The 21,705-nt window shown below is 39.6% G+C and overlaps 2 protein-coding genes across 7 annotated transcripts in view; one reads left to right on the top strand and one right to left on the bottom strand.

Moving 5' to 3' along the window:
* The window catches only part of LOC109483816 (ras guanyl-releasing protein 3-like), a 38,968-nt gene extending 23,154 nt beyond the window's left edge, over positions 1–15,814 (top strand). For 3 of the 6 annotated variants that reach the window (XM_019786949.1, XM_019786950.1, XM_019786953.1), the window contains 10 exons: positions 3,006–3,103; positions 5,070–5,247; positions 7,156–7,236; positions 7,594–7,704; positions 8,683–8,798; positions 9,377–9,418; positions 11,667–11,805; positions 12,534–12,699; positions 12,923–13,155; positions 14,643–15,310. In XM_019786949.1, coding sequence (XP_019642508.1) covers positions 3,006–3,103; positions 5,070–5,247; positions 7,156–7,236; positions 7,594–7,704; positions 8,683–8,798; positions 9,377–9,418; positions 11,667–11,805; positions 12,534–12,699; positions 12,923–13,155; positions 14,643–14,813 — 1,335 coding nt within the window. In that variant the 3' untranslated portion in view covers positions 14,814–15,310. Of the gene's footprint in view, positions 1–3,005; positions 3,104–5,069; positions 5,248–7,155; positions 7,237–7,593; positions 7,705–8,682; positions 8,799–9,376; positions 9,419–11,666; positions 11,806–12,533; positions 12,700–12,922; positions 13,156–14,642; positions 15,311–15,753 lie in introns of those variants that run through there. The other 3 variants (XM_019786951.1, XM_019786952.1, XM_019786954.1) reach the window with 3 other exon arrangements.
* Positions 15,815–16,650: 836 nt separating this feature from the next.
* LOC109483662 (DNA polymerase eta-like) overlaps positions 16,651–21,705 on the bottom strand; it is an 8,904-nt gene continuing 3,849 nt past the window's right edge. Inside the window, 3 exon segments of the mRNA XM_019786697.1 lie at positions 16,651–19,706; positions 20,091–20,260; positions 20,408–20,473. Coding sequence (XP_019642256.1) covers positions 18,677–19,706; positions 20,091–20,260; positions 20,408–20,473 — 1,266 coding nt within the window. The 3' untranslated portion in view covers positions 16,651–18,676.

Below are 21,705 nucleotides of genomic sequence, written 5' to 3'. Positions count from 1 at the left end.
TCTTGCAATGACATAAGTCCAAGTGCATGACTATGACTTTTTGCTTCACTGTCACTTCCTGCATAGGCCTTGAGACAGCTGCAAAACTTCAACTCCCTGATGGCAGTGGTGGGGGGACTGAGTCACAGCTCCATCGCCAGACTTACCAAGACTGCCAGCCATCTTCCAGCAGAAATCAACAAGGTACATGTACTGAGAGCCTATAAGTTGAACTCTTGTGGCATAAGTGGCTAGTGATCCTACCTATGCTTTGCCCTTTTGGGTCAAATTCTGTGGATCCTGAGGGTTGGGCTTCAAAACCCAGCACAGGGATGGTATAAAGTATCATCAGTTTGGATGGTGACATTGGCAGCATCACTGTATACATCGTTGTCTCCAAGCTACAGACATTAGCCTCAAGCGTCAAAGCTTTGCATGTAAATGCAGAACCTAACACACTTGTCAAGAAGAGTTGGGGTTACCTTGAGTAATGAAAGTGACCATAGCAAAGCTGCACTGCTATTGAAAAAGCATTATGCTTTGTCTCAAGCATTACAGGCTTTGAGCTTTTTAGAAAGGAAAAAGGAGGAACATTGTCCCCAAGTACAGTAGGGGCATCCCAATTTAAACAATTGGTATTGGTACTAGTATTCTACACCAAATATACTGACAGTAAAATACAGTCTGACACAGATGCTTGTGTTATTTTACTTTGATTGACACATGCAACATCAGAGATTATGACTCCCATGGCATTTTATTCCCACCCAGCATTGTGGTTACTGCACATTCATATTCATTGTACTGTCTGTCTATTGTCTCTCTTGAATACTTCAAGAAACCATGCATTTACTCTGATATAGATAGGTTCTTTCTATTGAGACACTTTTCTATGTTGAAACTCCTACCATAGAGTTCAAAATACAAAAAAAGTGGACATGCTATTGTTGTGTCACTATTTGCACGATCAATGCAATATTTAAGCTCTTTCAATTTCTGTAACTCAACCCACCATTAGATGTCTATGAGAACAAGTTATTCAGCAATATGCAGTACAATTTGATGACATAGAAGGCAGCTGAAGACAGCATTTGAAGACAGTTGAATATTGCATGACACATGCATGACTTTCCCAGTTTGCAATTGTATGACAATTGTACATGTACAGTACAACACATGTGTCTGGTCCATTGTGTGCAGGTTTTACATCAGAAATACAGGTGGTATTTTGAGCCACATGCAACGAGTTATTTTCCAATATGGTGTTAAATGGTTTAGCCTTCAACAACACCTTGCAGGCAAATGCACATCTTCACAAATTAAGCAGACAGCTCGGGTACCACTATTATCTCCTACAACATATGAAGGATGCTTTGCTCCTATGCACACCCAACCACAGGACTGATTATGTTCTTGAAAGCTTCTCTGACGTGCATGCACGTGGCTTTATCTACCTGTGTCTAGGTGTCATTTCAGGTCTTCCTTTCATTACTCTGTGAAGGAGTTCAGTGACATCCAATGGAGTATTTTAATTAGTAGTTTCCGCCTCCATAGGTTCACATCTCAATATTGTATTGTACTTTGGCATGTCGTCTATTAGATTGTTCAAATTCTCTTTCAAAATTGCTGTGACTAGTAATGATTTTCTGTCCTGTAGAAGCATTGTTACAGGTCCCAATGTTTCCATGAAGCATTCATTTGGGTCAATACCTACACTGCACAGCTGGCAATTAACTCCTACATACATTTCTTAAAAGCACCGTCACTGCTCTTGTGGCTAGCTTTTAATAACGGTCATGGGTACAAAAAAAGAAACTCTTTTGTATCAAAAGATCAGGGCTCAAAAAATATTGGATGCATGTGTACCTTAGTGCACCCAAATTTGGAGCTGTGCACCTAATTCGTTTCTGCACCAAATATTTTTGTAGGTATTTTGTACATTTCAAATGTATAATAGTATACAGGATATCCTTGGCATCTAAGTGTCAGAAAAATAATAAAATCTTTGTTGTAGTACTTGTTGAAGATTTTCAATGCAGCTCCCATTTTAGATTCAAGCTTAGAAGAGGAGCAGTAAGATCTTTGTATTAGGTTTCGTTTTGTATGGTGCACCCCAACAATTTTTTGTGCACCCAATTTTTTAGGTCGGGTGCACCAGTGCATCTATTCCCAAAAATGAATTTCAAGCCATGAAAGATACAGTGAAACAAAATCTTGAGTGCCATTTGGCACTCCTATGAATGCTGTTGACTTGATTGTAACATAAGGCCTATCAAAGTGCAGAAATGTACCAAACTGTGTTCAGGCCAAATGATGACCAGTTATCAATTTGTTTGTAAGAAAGCCAGTTAAAGATGTAGCCTCTCTGGATGCAAAAGTTTCAGCAGATGAAACTGTAAACATGAAGTCATGCCAAGTGGTTGAGGTGTGAACATCCTGGAGGGCACAGCATAGGCACAGTCCCTGTACAACAGCTGTGTGGCCAATTAACTATAAAAGGAATGGCTTCGTTGGTGAGGCCATGCTTGACTAAGGAATAGTGATTCCTTTGTATGCGGTGGGTGCAAGGTCTGATGATTAGCTTTTCAAGAACTGTTGATAATAAGAATAGTTACTGTTGCTTAGGGGGCTTGGGGGGAACTTTAAGGCAACACAGTGGGTAAGGTATAGTTCGACACCAATCCCCAATACAATACAATCTAAGGCTAAAAAAAGAATGTCTGTCAACCTTTTTTGTGTGCATTTGAGAAATGTTCGACAGCTTCTGTTACATATACTCTCACTGTGTAGGGTGATAAGAGTTCCACTGTGGCCCTGGGCTACCTGAAAAAAACAGCCTGGGAAAATAGATAACTGTAAGCAGATGTAAATGTCAGTGTTTTTGCAACATTTAACGCTCTTTCCTAGTGCTGTATTGTATTTTTCAACAGTCGCAGGAGAAAGAGAATGGGCTTGATCCTTGCATCTGGTAGAGATTGGAATAAATAAAGTGAAATGAATGAGTGATTTGTTTTTCTTTGTTTCAGGCTCTGCATGAGATGACTGAAATGTTGTCATCCAATGGTAACTTTGCAAACTACAGAAAGCAGCTCAGCGAGTGTAAAGGCTTCAAAATTCCCATCCTGTAAGTAAAGCCTGATCAAAATCTTGTATGAGATACCTACATGTACATATGAGATATAAGATACTGTAAAAGTTTGTGTCAATTAGATTGGTGGGTCGGCAAAATTTCATCAGATTACATGTATCTGTTTACAGATAAATGTAGGTCTCATTTCTGATAATCATCTGCGTGTCTGGATATCTACGTCTACATTTATAATGTTGTGATGTAACAGTCTAACAGTCCTGTTTCTTCTATTTCATGTTGCTGATCTACAAAAGAGGTAAGCTATGCTATATTTTTTATCATAGTTGCTCCTATAAAGATTGATAATAACTATAATTGCGATTCTGCCCTTAGACTGCCACAGTAAGGAAGATTGAAGTAAAGCTTTATCAAGGCCTGGATATAGGAAGTTGGCACACCTCTGATTACTGATTACTGTAAGCTATTGAATAAAACCACCAAGACTGAAATAGATACTTAACAACTAGGTTGACATGACACAGACTACATTTATACATATGTATATACAGGTACAGTCAAATTTGTGTAAATCTGCCTGATACAATTTTAGTTGGTGGGAAAATAGCAAAATTGTCCATTTCCTCAATTAGCAGGCACTAGAGGCTGAAAAGTATTTTTGGACCTAAAATGACCAATTAGAGCTGAGGACACATTACAGGGATGAGAAGTGGTAGTGGGTTCTACAGCTTTGTTTTCAGCACCAGAGACAGGATGTGATTGGTTACAGAGACAAATGTTCAGGGCTCTCCCCTGGTCTAACTATCTGCTGCAGGACAATCATAGTAATAGTTGGGCTTTACCTTCAAACAGCATGTGGGTGTTGTGTGGGAAGTATGTCGGATATGGAAAATATTATTTCCTGTCAACTGATGTACAGAGGGGCAGCCTTCATCCTCCCATTGGAGTGACAGCTCACAAGGCCATACCAATTGAATTTATGGTATCTTTAATTTGGAAATGGTGCTAAAAGGAATATCAGCAATAGTCTGAGGGGGTAGACTACCAACAGGGAGTAGTTATAGCCAGATTTCACTTTGTCTTCATGTTGATACAGTGAAATTTCTACAATTTAGTTAAAATGTCTGGGAACCGTGTAAGTGATTTCATGTGGCCTTCATGTACCATGTGGGTGCTGTGTGGGAGTAGTGCTGCCTAAAGGATATTGAAAATGTTATCATTTTGTCTCAAATGATGTAGAGTGGGTCACCCTTCCTCCTCCCAGGTATCAGAGTGACTGCTCACAGCATGGGGATTTTTGTACCGTAGGGCCACAGCAAGTAAATTTTAGGGATCTGCAATCATGATGACTTTTGCCTGCTTTTGAGATAGAAAAAGAAATGGCATTCTCTTCTAGTATTGCTTTGAGTATAGTTGTAGAAGAGAAACCAGTGTGGTGGCATTGACTGTTGTAGTAATACTAGGCTAGAAATGTAGCTACCACACTAGTGTCGCTTTTTGCATTCGTAGAATATGGAAATAAAAGACTTGGATGGGATGCACTTAGAATGTTTATGGTCTCCATCTTGTATTTTCTTTATACTCTTGCATTATACTTGCTGTCTGCACCTAGGATGTCATCCATAAAATGTAATTGCTGTGGCCTACCTGTATCATCAGAGCTCTGTACACCTGATTACGACAGCTGTTACATAAGGATGAGAAAAACGTCACGATTACAGGCCCTGTAGAAATCACCATAGCAATGTGTGCAAACACAGATAGATGTATCAGTGAGAATAGCATTCAATCATAGGTCTTGCCTCACAGCTATTGCGCATTGAAAGTACTGACATCGAAATTCTCTTATCTAATATAACTTCACACCAAGGGAGGCTGGTATTGCCTGCCAACTCCAATTAACGTATGGGGATAGTATTCAGATGCTTCTTAATTTAAAAGTCAAAAATTAAAGCCTGATTCTGCTTGTGCAGCCATGGGTTGACGGTATATACAATGTTCCAGGTGTACATTTAAAGGACTTGATTGCGCTCCACACTGCTTTACATGACAAAGTGGAGAATGGACTGCTCAATGTTAGGAAGATGGCTCAGCTGGCTGTTGTGTTTAATGAACTCATCCAACTGCAGAGTACGAGTCCTGACATCGAAGCCAACATGGACCTTATCAACACGCTCAAGGTGCGTTTGCATTGATGATGTTACTAACACATTCACTATCCGGTTTATTGTCTGCTGTTCCCAGTCTCTTTGGGATTACATCATTGCTTGCATGCAGTTGTCGAAGCTTGATGGCAATACACCAGGTGCCTATGTCATGTGGATATGTACTGTGCAGAGGTGTTATAAATAGTGCTGTATGTAATATAATACAGGTGTTACATACACTGTATGTAGTTAATTTACTTGTTTAATATTGTAAGTTGATGTTAGAAATTTTCATTCTACATCTAGTAATGTACATGTATTGTCTTTTTCACAAGAGCTAGCCATTTGCAATAGCCACCTGCTAGATTGGTGGTCCTGGCTGTAGGTTTATGAAGCAGCAGAATAAACAGTCATATATATGTAGCATTTGTGAAGCCATGTGGGCAGCTAATGATTTACACAGATTTCTATGGCTTGTTGGTCCCTGATGATAATACCTTGCATTCAAAGTTTTTCTTTCAGCTTGGAATCAATCATAGTACCTTACCGCTTAATAATCATACTACATGTAGTTTCTATCTAAATGTGTCTTATCTTGAATAGCTTCAAACTTCTTTTGAGCAAAGTGGTTGCTCTATACTGAGGCACTTGTTAAGGGACCACAACTGCAATTACTGCTCCTGAAACTGACATAAGCTCCAGCCCAGTGAGTTAAAAGGCATTGGTGCAAGTAATACAATGTTCATCCACTCTGCATCACTTTTGGATGGCATTTCAGCACCATAAACAGAGAAGTTCCTTTTTAAAACCCTGTTACAGCTGGTTGTGGGTTGAAAATAATTGGTTAGATCATTGACAAACCAAACAAGAGGAAAACAGAATGATATTGTTGATGATTTTCTGATAAAGAATAAGCAATGCTGTTTCATTTCTGAACAACGAAACTTAATTTGTAACATTGTAAAGCTGACTGTACGATGGCTTTAAGGTTAACATACATATAAGACTAGATTATTGTTGAGCCAAACAAGATGTCAACAATGTTTTCCTATTTGAAGTATTTCCTTTTAATGGATTTCAGTACAAAATTGGAGCCATAGCTCCTGTTATATTTTATGCCTGCCCTGCAGCAGTTGAACTTTAGGCAATGAAAGACAAATTCCAAACCGATATTTCCCTCCCACATATGGTGAATTTGTTTGGTTTTATTCTATTTTAAAGATGAATCAGTATTAAAGGCATTACTTACGACAGTGCACCACAGTGAAAATGTCACGACACGGGCTGACCCCTCACCTAGCACAGATCCTGGAGCTCACACGCATTGTGCACCAGCCGTGAATGATTGCATTTCTATATCCGAGGTATTTCTCAGATATTGCTCGCCCACGTAAACCTTGAAAGCACGTCAAATAATGGGAGCAAATCTAACATTTACACTAACCCTTGACATTCATGGATGACTTTCAAAATATTCGGCAGCAAGTGCAGGGGAATACGATTGATAGGCATTGTTTTATACAGGACAAGAACATGGTCTGATGTGCTTTTAGGGAATCAAAGGAGGGATTGTTAAGTACTTACTTGAACTGTTAACAGCCAGGAATGCAAAATCTATAAGGTTATAAAAAGATTTGTAAAAACTTACATGTACCTGATGCACTTTGAAGGAAATTAAAACAGCACAACATTCTGTGTTTGAAGGATTTTAGCAATAATACTACCGGTACTGATCTCTCTTTCTCAGTTTGGGACTCAGTACTTCCTTCCTGCTGCAATGATGATGTTAGATCTAAGGAGAGATTAGAATTGCAATCTCCTGAAGGGCAAATTGGAATTGCAGTCTCCCCTAGGACAATATTCTAGATTGTCCTGGATTCCAATCTCCCCTGTGACAGATACATGTATATCAAGCCTATACTGTATTATGATTACATGCAGGTATCATTAGACTTGCAGTATTCAGAGGAAGAGATCTATGAACTGTCACTTGCCAGAGAGCCAAGGGAGTCTGCATCTGCTGTGAGTACTGGTGGAACATACCTTTATTCTACAAGGAGGGGGGGGATTAAACACTTCTACCAAAATATTGAACAACAAAACAAAACATTAACAAAAGGTGAAACTTACTTGCATAACGCATTGCACATTCATGCCTAGCATCTAGAGGCCTGCGGGCAAGGGATTAATTTGGTGTGGTTCTCTATGTTCTGACAACTCAACAAGCCAGACTCAACCTCTAGACAGAGGTGGCATCAATGCCAAAAATGTCCGTCTGGCACAGTATCAATACAGCACCAATCCAGCATTACGCATCTTCAGTATGTAGTGTGTACAGCAAGCTGTTGATTCAAAACTATCCCTTAATTTTATCCGTAGCCTCCTACACCCATCCCGAGTGAGAAGCCAGTGTTTGCAGACTGGGCCTCGGGGATCACTCCAACACTCGACTCGGACACTCTGAAGAAACATGTCCATGCCATGGTGGAGGTAGGGATGTTATGTTTTTTTGTTGTTGTTGACGGAGAGGAGGGTGGGGAAAGATGCAGCAGCCGTATCACTTAACATTCTCCGTAGTCTTGTCTGGCAGTCCTTCACACTCAAAGATTGGACTGTCAGTATCCTCATTCATGGAGGGTGTGACCTCATGTGGCCTAGTCCTGTAACCAAATTACAAATTTGGTACCAAAAGTAGGGAGAAGGTTAAAAGACATAAAACCTAAATTTGCTGGTTCATGACATACTTTTAGAATGCAGTAATTTTGTAGATGCACCCTATAATGTGACACTGTTTTGTGGTCTGTGGAGCAGTGTTCTGAACTGGAAAAAAATGATATTAAGCCCTGTACATAATAGCCAAATGCTGCAGTGATAAATATAGATGAAAATAAATGGAAGTAACAATACGACACAACAGGAAAAGTGTGACCCTGCTATAGTATTATGCTATTGTCAATACATCACTGGCAAAAATCATAAATGCTTCTTTGTGGCAGAAAGAATACATTGTATACTGTGTGATATGAACCGAAGTTAGAAAAAAGACAGCATCGTAATAGTGCTTTTGTTGATTTTTGACACACAAGTTGACTTTGTAATGACTGGCATTTACAACAAGAAGGCTGCCTTCAGTAAAATTCAGTGCCTTATAATCCACAAATCTGAATTGACCTAAGAAATGGAACTTTGCCGGTTGTTACTTTTGTGATTGAGATGTTATTTTTTGATTGACATGAAGTGTCAACTTGATGATATGTTGTGGGGTAACAAACTTGTGACAACTAACATATTTTATCTAACAGCCTCCTGAACAATCTCACAGTACTGTAGATTTCTGGTTTGCACGTACAATGTATCTAAGGTTTCTGAACTGCGCAAGAAAAAAATAGTTTTGAAAATCACAACCTAACCATCCATGTACAGTTGCGTTTATGCTTCATGTTTTATCTCTCAACCCATATTTTTCAGGCTGTCTACAAAAACTATGACCATGACAGAGACGGGTATATCTCTCATCAAGAGTTTGACTCCATCGCTGGAAATTTTCCCTTTATCGACTCTTTTGGGATCCTGGATGCAGACCAGTGAGTAGTGTCGTCGCATATTTACTTCCATCTATTAATCAAACTTGTAAGCAAAAATCATAAAAGCAACTGAATCCCCTGATCACATAAAGTTTTTTAGAAATAAAATAACAATCATATGATATATATAATAAGTTATCATCAATGAAGGAATCAACATGATTGATCAATTAATCAATAAAGTAGTCAATGAACAGATTGCTAACTGATGATAAAAATGGAAGAAAAAAAATCACATGCGAAAACTTTTCATGCAAACAGATATTTGCAATTTGAATAGCCGTCTAATTAACCAGCCAACCAATCAATTAGCCAGTATAGCTGTAGTGCACAAATCACAAATCAGTGATGAATAACTTCCCCGTGTGAGTATCTATGTGCAGTCTTTTTGAAATGCTGATTAAAAGGTTTTTAGTTTTCTGATGATTTCACACAAAGCACACCATTGATTAATTGCTAGCTTTTGATTAATCATTGTCAGATCACCAGTTCAAATCATAAATTTTTGCAAAAAGGAAAAAAATTGAAGCATTTTCCTCCAAAGCCAGGCAGACTATTTTGACTTCTCTCCACTCCAGCTTTGCAAGGCAGTTGAAGAGATTTGATGAGGTTAAGCATGTGTATGTATCCCAACTTCAACAGTAATAGCTTTAATGAGACATTAATTACCACTGGCAGCATGCAATCTCCAAGCAGATGTTGGGGTGGAGGACGGTGACATTTTCTGAATGCCAGGCTTCACTGACAACCTGGATTTTCTGTCAGCAGAGAGTGGAGTCATGAACTAGACCATCTTCTACCCCAACATCTGCTTGGAGATAAGAGTCATCAGCTCCTGACATGTGAATAAGGCTGTTTGCTTCCATTACTGGACTTTTGTCTGACCTTCTTATAGAAATCTGGTACTTATGTCAGAAAATTCAATATCTGTTCTAGGTAAAACTGGTACTTTCGGATGTAGAAGAGACTGATACTTGATAGAATCACGCTTCAAAAAAGCAATTTCGATGCAGACCTTTTCTGACACAGAAACACAGAAATCTGGAATATCAGGAAACAATGTATAGCTGATAAAATCTCAGCTTTATCACATTCAGATGTACTGTACTTCAACAGTCAAATCCTGTTACAGTCATGGGCAGCCTAGGTCTCTTTTAGATGTCAGGAGCTCATGGCTGATATATTCTCCTGCTGCCAGTGTAAAAACATAAAAGTTTGGTGTGATAAAACAGTAAAGGTTTGCTGTGTGTAAATTGTGTGACCTCAGAGTGTTCAAGAGATTACACATTGCGTTACTAACAAATGTGTTTTTGTAAAAGTCAAATTGATCTGATCTACATCAGATTATTCCTTCACATTGTTGCATAGAAGATTAAAGACTGGGAGCTCTAAACTAGATAGTGCTAGTGAAATTTGAAGTTGAAACCTTTTCTTGTAGTTGATTTCTGCCCTAACCAGATAGATGAGTTCTGAAGTTGACATACTTCGGCAGAGTTACATCATGGCTTATGTTGTTGAGCCAGTGCCCCAAGACTGTCCAAGTAACACAAGGAACAGCATTTGAGACCTTTTGTAACCATTCAAAAGGGGCTGATTAGAATGCTTTCAGACACCCAAGGCTGCAAGTAATTGTGTCTGAATGCATTCAAACTGTCAACATTGCCTTCCGATTTCATGTGGCCTGGATTGCTTTTAGACTAAAATGAGAAAACTCCCATTTGGATGTGCCATTTCGGACAATTCTTAGCATCTTGACCTTTCTAGAAGTGAGAGACAATGGGCTAAATCTCTTTTGCCTCTGTCCCCAGACAAAATTTTGGACATAAATTTTGACCCTTTCATCCCCCTTGACAGTTAGAAATTGAAAACTTCATAACATTTTCATCAGGTCATTAACAGCGACACGAACCTTCCACAAAACCAAGATATAGCCATTTGAAATTCACCCCCAAAATACAGAAAATAGTTTTGGGCACTTGACATGCTCAGGGTGAGAGGATGGACAAAAATTTAAACTTGGATCTTTAAACTTGTGATCCTGTGCCACATCCTATAAATCAATGTCTGTCAGATCACTACAAACCCACTCTGCCAAGAAAGGCCTGGAAAGTATACATTACCAGGTATACGTTGAAAGCTATGATGTTCAGAAATGTGCAATGGTGCTGTCTATAAATTGATCCTTTCTTATTGGCCCCATCCCAGAGATGAAAGTTGTTTCTGTGCCCAGATGACAGAAAAAGAGAATCTTTCTTTTATCCCATGCTTTCCAGGAATAGCATGATCAGTTAGGAGATAAAATAGAAGTGATGATTAGTAAGGAGAGAATGAAATAGCAATAGAAAAGTGTAGGAAGATAAGAAACCATATATGGTTCAAGTGAAATTGGTTTGAATAAGAAGTCTTTTTTATACTTAAGTGGATGCCTCAAAAGAAAGATGGAAAGCAAGGTTAGCCTCATTAACAGGCTGGTGGGATGGGCATTTTTTGGGGCTTATTATGTGCTGTTTTCAGAAATCTTCTGACAGCCGCCACCTAAAAGCCTGCTTTAACTCAGCATCTCAAGGCAACGTGGGAGAAAAAATGCCTTTCAGAATCCCTTTGAATACACCTTGAGATCATTTGTATGTCTGAGACGAGTAATTTGCAACCATCCATATATTTGCCTGGCACGTACCACTGACTGCTGTCTTCCAGGATTTGGACATTTTACAGGCAATATACAAGAAGTTTGCACCTCCTTTCCAATTGTCCCTAAACAGTTCTTTAATTTTGATTTGAGACACTGAGTTGTAACAGGTTTTAATACAAGGTGTGAGGAATGAGTACAAGAAGAAGAGTGGAACAGTCCCTTCCTGTGTGTTCCAGGGATGGCATGATCAGCAAGGAGGAGATGAAGATGTACTTTATCAGAGCTAACTGCCACGCCCTGTCCAGCGGCTTCAGACATGACTTTGTGGAAACCACATACTTCAAACCCACCTACTGCGAGCACTGCTCAGGACTGGTATGTGCAAGTCTATTATTTATTAGTTTCCAGGGATTTTAAAATATGATTTTAGTAAGTAAATAAAATGAAAACAACAGTTAAGGAAAAATAAAAACAACAGAAGACTGATGGGAAAACATAAACCTTTATCTGAATGTTTTATTCCCTGGAACTGTCCAGCATTACGGATGTATTATCTAAGTTTTTACATTTAGTTAGGATGAATAGACAGTTGTAGCCTGGGATGTTTACTCACAGCCTGCGGTGTTTTTTGATGGTCTTTTGTTACATGCTACCAAATGTACCATATACGAGTAGCATAAAAGATTCATGTATGAAGTTTTGAATGGTCTCAGGTTCATGATCTTTCAGTCTAAACTGATGAGCAAAGGAAATTGAATTGAGATGTTTATAACGACATTGTCATTGAGAGGAATCTGACATGAATATGACCTGGCCCATGGGCAGAATGTTCAGAAGCACCTAATCATCATTGTTGTTACAATATATTATCATGATTGTTTTAAACATCATTTTCCTGTTATGATCATCATATTGAATGAAGGATTGAAGACTTAATTGTTAGCTTTGCCCCAACTGGCTTAGAAGAGGTTGTCTTGAACTAGAGCTATAACCATACACTGAAAATAAGATAGATATTTGATACACAATAAAAACAATGAATTAATGTGCAGGCACATTGTTTTCTAACAAATGTCTCTTCCTGTTGTTAACGTGATGCTCAGCTGTGGGGACTGATCAAGCAGGGCTGGAAGTGCCGAGACTGTACCATCAGCTGTCACAAGCACTGCAAGGAGCTGGTGGTGGTGGAGTGTCGGCCTCGGGGCAGTGTCTCGTCAGGTCCACAGTCCTCCAACACCTCCCTACTACAGGACACAGACACATCCAGGGGTCAGGAGTCTTCTTATTATTTGTGTTATCAGTATCACACTGATACATTGATTTTCAGACATTTTAAAGGAGGACTCTAGCAAGAGGATAACAGGGAAAAATGTGCTGGGAGAAAAACAATTGAATCTATGTTTACACCCTAAGACTGTGTGTATTGAGGTGTAGGCTAGATCCTGTGGCTCTGTTTTCATGATCTATCTCTTTTTGTTGCTTTTTTATTCAGCAACCTCTGCCGATGAACAGCCGTCCCCAAGGGGCACAGAGAGAAGACGACAGTCATCCAGACTTCGCTACCTCGCTCCCGTGCACCAGTCCACACAGACGGTCAAGGACAGCGGCATCTCCCTGATGGACAGCGCCTCCTCCGTTAACTTGAACCTGGAGTACAACGATGATGAGGTGTTTGTGGAGGAGGATGTCGGTAGCCTGAGGGAGAGGCTGAGGCAGTCTGAGGAGGTAAGAACTGACAGACAGGGCAGGCAGATACCTCGCTGACTACAGTGGTACTGCAAGTTCCTGTACTTCAGGGAAAAGGAGATTTAGGGGCATTTTGAATTTGTGATTGACACAATTCTGTTAAAGTACTAGTAATACATTAAAAACAATTCTGTAGTACATTGGAAATGCATATTCATGGTGTCATGAATAATGCGCCTTGAAGAGGACATAAAACTGTAAAAACACAATCACCTCAACTATTTCAAGAAAAACACAAAGTTTTGATCTGTTATTTCAAAAGATTGAGTAAGAAACATGAAATAAGACATTACTGTGGTGAGAAATGATAGGAAACCCTACAACTTTCTTTTCAGCACCAGGGACAGAGTGTACTTGATTAAGGATTCGATCATATGCAAGCAACTAAGAGACGGTCAAAGTCTTTGTGCTTAGAAGGAAAAGTAGGATCCTGACTAGATATTTACTATGATTCACACAGAAGGCCTTGACATAACTTGTGCCAATCTTGTGGCTAGTCCGTCGAATGCATCTCTGCAGAAAATTTGTAATGAGTGCTGTAGTCAGACCATCTATGGGCCACACCAAATACTTCAGAGTTCTTGAGGACCCTAAAAGCAACTTGAGAGGGACCTTATTCGCACAAAATTGGAATCATCTGGTGGTTAAAAATAGATATAGTGTTACTGCTGCTTTATTGAAGCTGTCAAGTTAATGCTGTTAATTTGTGAATTTGACATTACCTGAACCTCTTCCATAGATATAGAGAACACCTGAAATGCCCCAAATATATCAGCCCTATGCTGTAATACAAGAGTGAGTAATGGCCTGGTTGGACTTCTCATTCTTATGCATACTCACATTCCAAACTGTGTTTTGTTGAATGCAACTCCATTTCTGCTCCTGAGATACTCATGCGGGACAGGATTTTAGTTGACTATATATGTATTTGTACCTGCAGTCTAGAAAATTTTCTTCAAATTGCTAGGAGGCACGTACACATACTGTTCTGAGAATAGCAGCATTTACTGAATAGAAGTCGGAGTATAGAGATGTCAGAATCTACAGCCTTCTCTTCAAAGGGCACAGTTACATCATAATGTCTATGTACACTTGTACAACTCCATCAGCTCAAGTCAGGGATGAACAGATTCAGCGTTTTACATAACAGTCTCTCACGTTTCACAACAAGTGCAGCTGTTCATACAAGGCCTGATGCTGTAATGAGTAGGATACAGATGCCGAATGTCATATGTGAACATATGTAATGCACTTCATTGTTATGGGCCAGCATCTAGAATTATATTACACAATGTACTTGTTTATAGTTTCAGCCTGTTAGTTCTTAACTGTGTGCAATTTCCAATATACTCAGTGCAGCACTGCAATACATTCATCCTCAGTGCTGGTAGGGTCACACAGTATGGGTAAGGGGCTGAAGTCTGCCATCTCTGATTCCCAATTGTTTCTACAATGTTCCCTTACAGGCCCGGGCCAAGTTGGCTTCTGAGAACCAGACGCTCCAGACTGAGCTAGCGAGTGCGCACGATAGGATCAAGCTTCTGCAGTCACACATCGGACAGATCAGACAGCACACGGTCAGCTTCATCCTCGATCAGATGGACATTCTTAAAATGCAGAGGGACACAGAGGTCTAGGGAAGGTGCAGGGTGATACAAAGATTTAGGAAAGGTGCAGGGAAGGTACAGGGAAGGTACAGGGTGACACGAAAGTGTAGGGAAGGCTTCCGGGTGACATAGAGACTAAGGAAGGTTGTAGGGTGGCATAGAGGTCTAAAAAAAGTGCAAAGAGATACAGAGGACTGGGAAGACCACAGAGAGGGCATGCGAGCAATTACCTCAAGTCCTTTGTAAAAGTTCACTGGGAGAGACATATGTTGAATTTCTTGTCACCCTAGCCTTTTGTTTTGACTGGCCGTCAAGAAACCAAATGAGAAGGCTGGCCTGCAAAGTGGTGTTCCGTCATGCCTGACAGGTGTTCATGGAGCAACGTGACTGCCTCACCTGACTGTTTGGACTGAACCAGACTACTATTGCTGCATCCTCCAGATGTGTTGGTTTCAGCCCACCTTCTACAATGTACTTTCCCCAGGACACTTTATATTATATATATATACTAGTATATGATGTCATGAACATGTATGTGCTGAGGATCAATCATGTGAAGAAACGTGCTCTTGTCTGTCTTTAACATCAGGCATCACATTGGATTCTGAGATGACTGGACAACTGGGCATGACCTTGATACTGGACACACTTAATGTTTTGTAGATGTCTGATCTGTCTGCTTTACAGTGTCTTAAAGTTTGCTCATTGTGTCTATGGAGGTTGGACATAGATGAGGGTAGCCATGTCTGGGGTTCAGTATCCAGTATTTCATGTGTGTCTGAAGAGGCTTTATAGCTACCGGTAAGTGCTATACATGAACAAACCTCCATAAGGGCACACCATTTCATTTCCTTGGTTCTCTAAAATCTAAAATATAGGTAGAGGACATAATGAAGAGAGAGGACTGGGAAGAAAACTTGAATCTGTCTGTACCAGAGTTTACTCCCAGACTGCAGGGTGATATAAAGATTTAGGAAAGGTGCAGGGAAGGTACAGGGAAGGTACAGGGTGACACAGAAGTGTAGGGAAGGCTGATATTGTAGTTATTGTAGATGTTGATATTGTAGTTCACCATTGTGTTTTTGACATCCAAGAACCAACAAATCAAATTGGTGTGGCCTAAGCTACAAGAAGACAGAATACTTCCAATGTTTAGTAAAGCCAAGAAATAACAGGATAGGGAATCACAAAGAAGAGATGGCAGCTAAACTAAACCTCTCTGACTTCTTAGTAGTACTGATATCAAATGAAAGATTTCCTAGATATTTGATGGTACCTTCTAAATATACTCTTAACTGTTTCATAGTGTATTCTTTTCCTGTACATGTATTCAGTGTAATGTTTGTGACAATGAAAAAATGCTACCTTAATGCCTGTGTGTAGAATGTAAAAAAAAAGTAAATATGAATATGAAAACTCCAAAATTCTATTTAATAGCCCGCTTGGGGCTTGTATATAATATTTATCATATCCTTCTATTGTCTTTGTATTTTAACCTTGAACATGATTTGATAACATGTTGTGTTGAGTACACAAAAAGTTGTATAATAAAGTGACAGCCATGATAAAATGTTTAACGTATGCTTCATACAGTTTGTACATTTGGCATTCCCAGATTTTAAGTTCTATATTGGTGTGGCCTAACCTTCAACTGACTTACCAACCTAGTAATAAGGATAATAATCCACAAATGCTGATATATTTTGGGACCAACAGTTGAAGAAAGTCTTTGTCTTTGTAGATGTGATTTTTCTACAAATCGTGCTCAATACTTCAAAGCTGAAAATTCCCTGCCTCATATGGTCTCAGAGCTGGGTCCCAGCCTTGTATGTTGACTTTGTGGCTCCTGCAGTAGCATTTGGACCTATTTCAATTTCATCCCTCCTACCCATTCCATTATTTTCGTCAAAGCCAAGGAATTGGATCAATGTGGCCTTCAAGGATCAAATTTCAATGAGCAAATGTCAAATCTGTCAGTTTTTGTTTCGCATATGCCTCTAGAGATAGGAGGATTGACGCATATTTGCTCACAACCATCACAGTTAATTATTTTATCGTTTTTCCAAATGACAAGCCTAATGACATTCCCGTTGCAAGCATGAGTGAAGACCCTCTTTTTCACACTACATGTAGTCTGATCTGATTGGCACGTACAAGTAAAGATTCTCATGCTCTTCACTTTTAATGAGGTTGCACTGAGAAAACCATGTTCTGTACAGTGGCTCTCACACGGGGACTTACATGTACATGCCTTTCTCCTGTGAGGCATAATCAGCACGTATACCCCCCATGCAGTCCCCAGCCCTGTCAACAGCCAGGGTCATCAACCTGTCAACAGCCTCCAACTTGGCATTTATTCACTATGACAGAAATGACCTTCATGTACCAATCAGAGAACTACTAGTATTAAGATCTATTCTTCTTCTGATAAAAATCTCCATGGAATTTGAAGATGCACCAGAGCTAACTGCTGGCAGTTGGCTACCCGACTTCTATTCATTATTGACGAAGGTTACACCGTGGAATCATTGGCAGGAAATAATGTTCACTAGAGAACACTTTCTGTCAAACTATGGTGAAATTCAACACACATGCTAGATATAACGTCAGTGCCAATCCGTAGCAATTGTATTCTTTCTGCTGCAATAGATGATTGTATATATCATGTGTAACCGTGAAATTATAGCTAATATATTTTAACCAAGTATATGCATACTGCAATAACACTTAGATGTATTCTTTCTTACAGCACCGTGCGCTGAAAACTAATTTCTGCTTGTACATTGTTGATATAGCATGCTCTAGATATGTGCAATTATTTTCAATCAGTATATCTTGTTATGGAAACAATTGCTGTAGAGTCCATCAGAAATGAAAGGGTTTCTGTCACCTACAATAAATGTGTATATCCATGGAAAGTTACTAGTATTCTTGAGCCGTCCCTTTGTACAAAGTTTAACTAACCTAGGTATGTATGAGTACCAAGATGAATACATGTAGGTAGATATTAAGGTTGTTTCATGGATTGCCTAAATCCACCTTGGTATAGGGAAAGCTTTTCTGCTCTGGTCAAAATTTTGAGTGGACAGATGTTTATGTACACATGCAGTACTTAATTACTTAGTTTGTCTACAGACATGGGAGAAAGGGAACAATGACAGCCTGCCTCAGTACATACATGTACTATTACGTGTTTCGACTTTTGATCATTAGTTAGTAATACTATCTTACACATGAGATGTACTATTTGTATCACCATATATTAGATATTGGATTTCAATGCCACCAGGGTTGTGACATTGCAACTGCTCATTTTCAGAAGTGTATACATCATTGCCATTTTCTTACATTAACTATTGATGTGTTTTAAATTACTGTGTATTTTGGGGGGTAACGAACCAAAATTCTTTATTTTTTCATGTTCTCTGACTTTGAAGATGTGTATGACAACTTTGAGAGAAATAAAATGTGTCATGACATACAGATATCAAAGGCAACTACAAGAGTCATGTCTGATTCTTTTATTACTTTAAATGTAGCAAGAATTAGATGATTTAGTTTTGCTGTCTATGAATAACAGAGTTCTCCAATATAAGCTATCTATCAAATTTGGATAAATACATTTTATTTGCATACATATGCTTATCATAAAAAAGTACAAAAGACTTGCAGCAGGCATATGAAAACATTATAAGAAATTACTTAATAACCACACATTCACACCATTAAAACTCTTAAGTTGGACATAAACAGTTCATAAACTTAATATTTGATATAGCTGTACAATAACTTACATACTACACGACTAAACATACTCATTTTGTTCAAGAAAACATGTCTTTTGAGACATACATTGTAAATATTCATTTTCATGGTTTGGTAGACAACAATGTTCAGTTGCTGTGTTTGAAGAAAGTATCAAGTGTTGGATGGTCAATCTTTTGTCTCTTGGGGGGACGACCCCGTCTCTTGCCAGTGTTCTTGGCAGTACCTGCCGTGGCCCTGCTGGCATTAATGCCACTCCCATGAGACACGGCACTGATGCTGTTTGAAGTTTGTTGTTGCTGTAGCTCCATGGCGAAGTGGAAGTCTAAGTGTTCAGGAAGCTCCCAGGCTAGGACGTCTTCCCCACACTTCTCACATTTCATTACATCTTCTGCATCCACTTGCTGGCAGGAGGTGTCTTCTGTTACAGGCACACACCTGTCCACAAGCACAGTTGTGCAGCTGTGCCTGTCTGACTCTGGGCTTCCCTCCTGTGGTCCTTCTTTACTGGAATCTGAATTGCTAGCAGTGCAGTTAGCATCATCAGGTCCTGTCTTCTGAGTGTAACTTTTGACCTGAGTTTGTGGCTTATCAGAGGGATGACTATTACTGTTTGTGTTGACGGAACTTTTGTCACTGGCCTTCCCCTGCAATTCCTCCTGTCTATCATCAAAACTGTGTGCATTTGTCATGGATTGGACACTTCCTGACACAGAAGATGACTTTGCAGCAAAGAAACCAGTTTTCCTTGGTGACCCTTCTAACTGGGCTGTCAGGGGAATGCCTTCCCATCTGGACGTTCCATCTTGCTCTGTGCTTTGTTTAAACTGTGCCTGTCCTGTGCCAGCATTTGGGGTGGAGGTTTTTACCTGTACTGGTGTTCCTATTGTTGTTTTAATCTCCCTTTCCACTTGACTTGCAGCATTCTTGTGGCTCTGAGAAAAAAATGCTTGTATTCCAGATATCCTCTTCTCTTCCTTGGCTCCATGCTGTGCCCTTCTACTTGTTTCCTCTTTAGTTTGTTTACTCACACTTGAAAGTTGCGATGATTTGTTGTTCTGTGTCTTACTCAAGAAGGTAGCAATGTTGCCGCTGGCTGTACCACCCTCTTCAATGAACTTACTGGCATTGAGATGGAGGTTCATGATTGCTGGAGACCTAATGTGTAAAAAAAACTTTGATGACTTGAACTGACATGGTAAAATCGTAGCATAGACTAAATAGGCTCAAGAACACACATAATAGGTAACTATTTAAGCCACACTTCTAAGATCACATCCTTGTGATAGTTGTGAAGCTGAATTATCTTCTGACATAACTTAATTGGGCATGGTTAGCTCTAAGCAACTAGTGTTCAACTAGCATGGAAGTTCATCTGAGGTAGTAAATTACACATGGAAAAGTTTAACTGTTCTCCAACTCAAGAAAAAGGGGACTGGGGCAGTCGAAAATTCTGGTGAGTCCTATTTTCTTGAGTTCAACAGGACCAAGATGGAAGCAAAGAACACTGCTTGAAGAAAGAAAATCATGACTCTAGCTTACCATGCAGATTGATGGTTCCCTGCCACGTTGAACTGTTTGAGCAGGATGAAGGCATCCTTACACAGCTGGTCTGCCTCGTACCTATGGATGGCGCAGGAGCGGGAGGCAGAGGTGGAAGGGTTGCCGTCGTTACGGAAGCCAACCACCAGCAGCTTTGCCACACGGTTATTCTGTTGGAGCAAAAAAATTCACGTACTTGAACTGTAGTTACAGCATTGTCACACACTTCTCTATGGGGTAGAGGACACAATCATCACTAATGTTCATGCTTAAGTTATAAAGTCCTTTTATATGGTATGGTACAGCCCAAACCTTACCATCTCCCTGTCTTTTTGTAATCTCTCAGCCAGTTCTGAAGACAGCTGAGACAGCCAATGAAGGACCTGCAATACATGAAAACATAGTCTTTAGACCTTTAGATGTATATATGGAGAACTTGAAGGATCTGAACGATATGTTAAAAAAATAATATTTTCTGAAAACAAACACCAGATATGGACAGGTTTAATTTAACTTTCATACCATTTGAAAAAAAAAGTTTCAGGCTGCCACACAGTGCAATCAAATGTTTCCACTGTATTTTAAAATGTCCCTAAAATGGTGACATTATAATTTATTTTGTTCCTTGGGACAAAGGCAAATATGCCTACTTATTCACATTAGTTACTCTATCCTACTGACCAAAGTGTATGGATCATCCTCTATAAAGGCATTCAAACTGTAGTACTCTTTGTGTGGTCATTTAATGCCTAGCTGGTGTATCACACAAGATATATTTCATTTTACCTACACAAGAGGCCAATTTCCGAATGAGAATCAGATGAGATGCATTTCATGTGCCTACAAGAGAAGCCAATTTCCGCTGAGCTGGACATTTTTCTTTTGCCAGGATCGACTGTTGTACTTATAGGATATATGTGACACTGTTTACAATAGTGAACAGAACAACACTGGCAACATAACCACAGTCGGCCGTGAGAAAGTAGGTCGCTAACGGGTGTTCCCATTGTGCCCTTTCTGTCCTACTAGTGGCACCTTGTAGGCAGCGACGGGACACAAAGACAGGTACATTCTTTCAACCACGGCTGTACAATAAACTACTGCTCAGGTGACACTGGGGATACCTTCAGTCCAAACACATTCCTGCCATTGCAATGTACATACCCAGGACTCGAAATACCACCTGCACATGCAGGGTAGTGGAGGCAAAATTGCTATGCATGTATTTCTTATGTCTACCCGCACCTTACCTGCACTGGTCCATTTACCAGGGGTACTAGGCATATAAAGTGTTTGACAGTAATCCAGAGTGATTCATATTTCATAAATGGCTGGTGCAGGTAAAATCTGTTTGGCTCAGGTAATTTTGGATGTTACCTGCTCTGGAGCAGGCATGCGGGAAAGTGTATTTTAAGCCCTGATACCTGATACACTATTCCCGTTGGCGATCTTCACAGACAGGTTCTCAAAAGATTCCTAAGTCACTTGGGGTAAAATTTTAGGCAACATTACATCAATGTGAAAGAAAACTTGCCCGTTCTTGTTCGAAACAACTGCTGTCATGACATGTTTACTCTCACCAATTTAGATACAACACATTCACATGACCGGGTAT

This window comes from Branchiostoma belcheri, unplaced genomic scaffold (genome assembly GCF_001625305.1).
Source record: "Branchiostoma belcheri isolate BF01 breed outbred unplaced genomic scaffold, Haploidv18h27 scaffold66, whole genome shotgun sequence".
In the NCBI taxonomy this organism is placed as follows: Eukaryota; Metazoa; Chordata; class Leptocardii; order Amphioxiformes; family Branchiostomatidae; genus Branchiostoma; species Branchiostoma belcheri.
The sequence above is the reverse complement of the archived record's forward strand: the minus strand, read 5'-3'. Positions and strand labels throughout refer to the sequence as shown.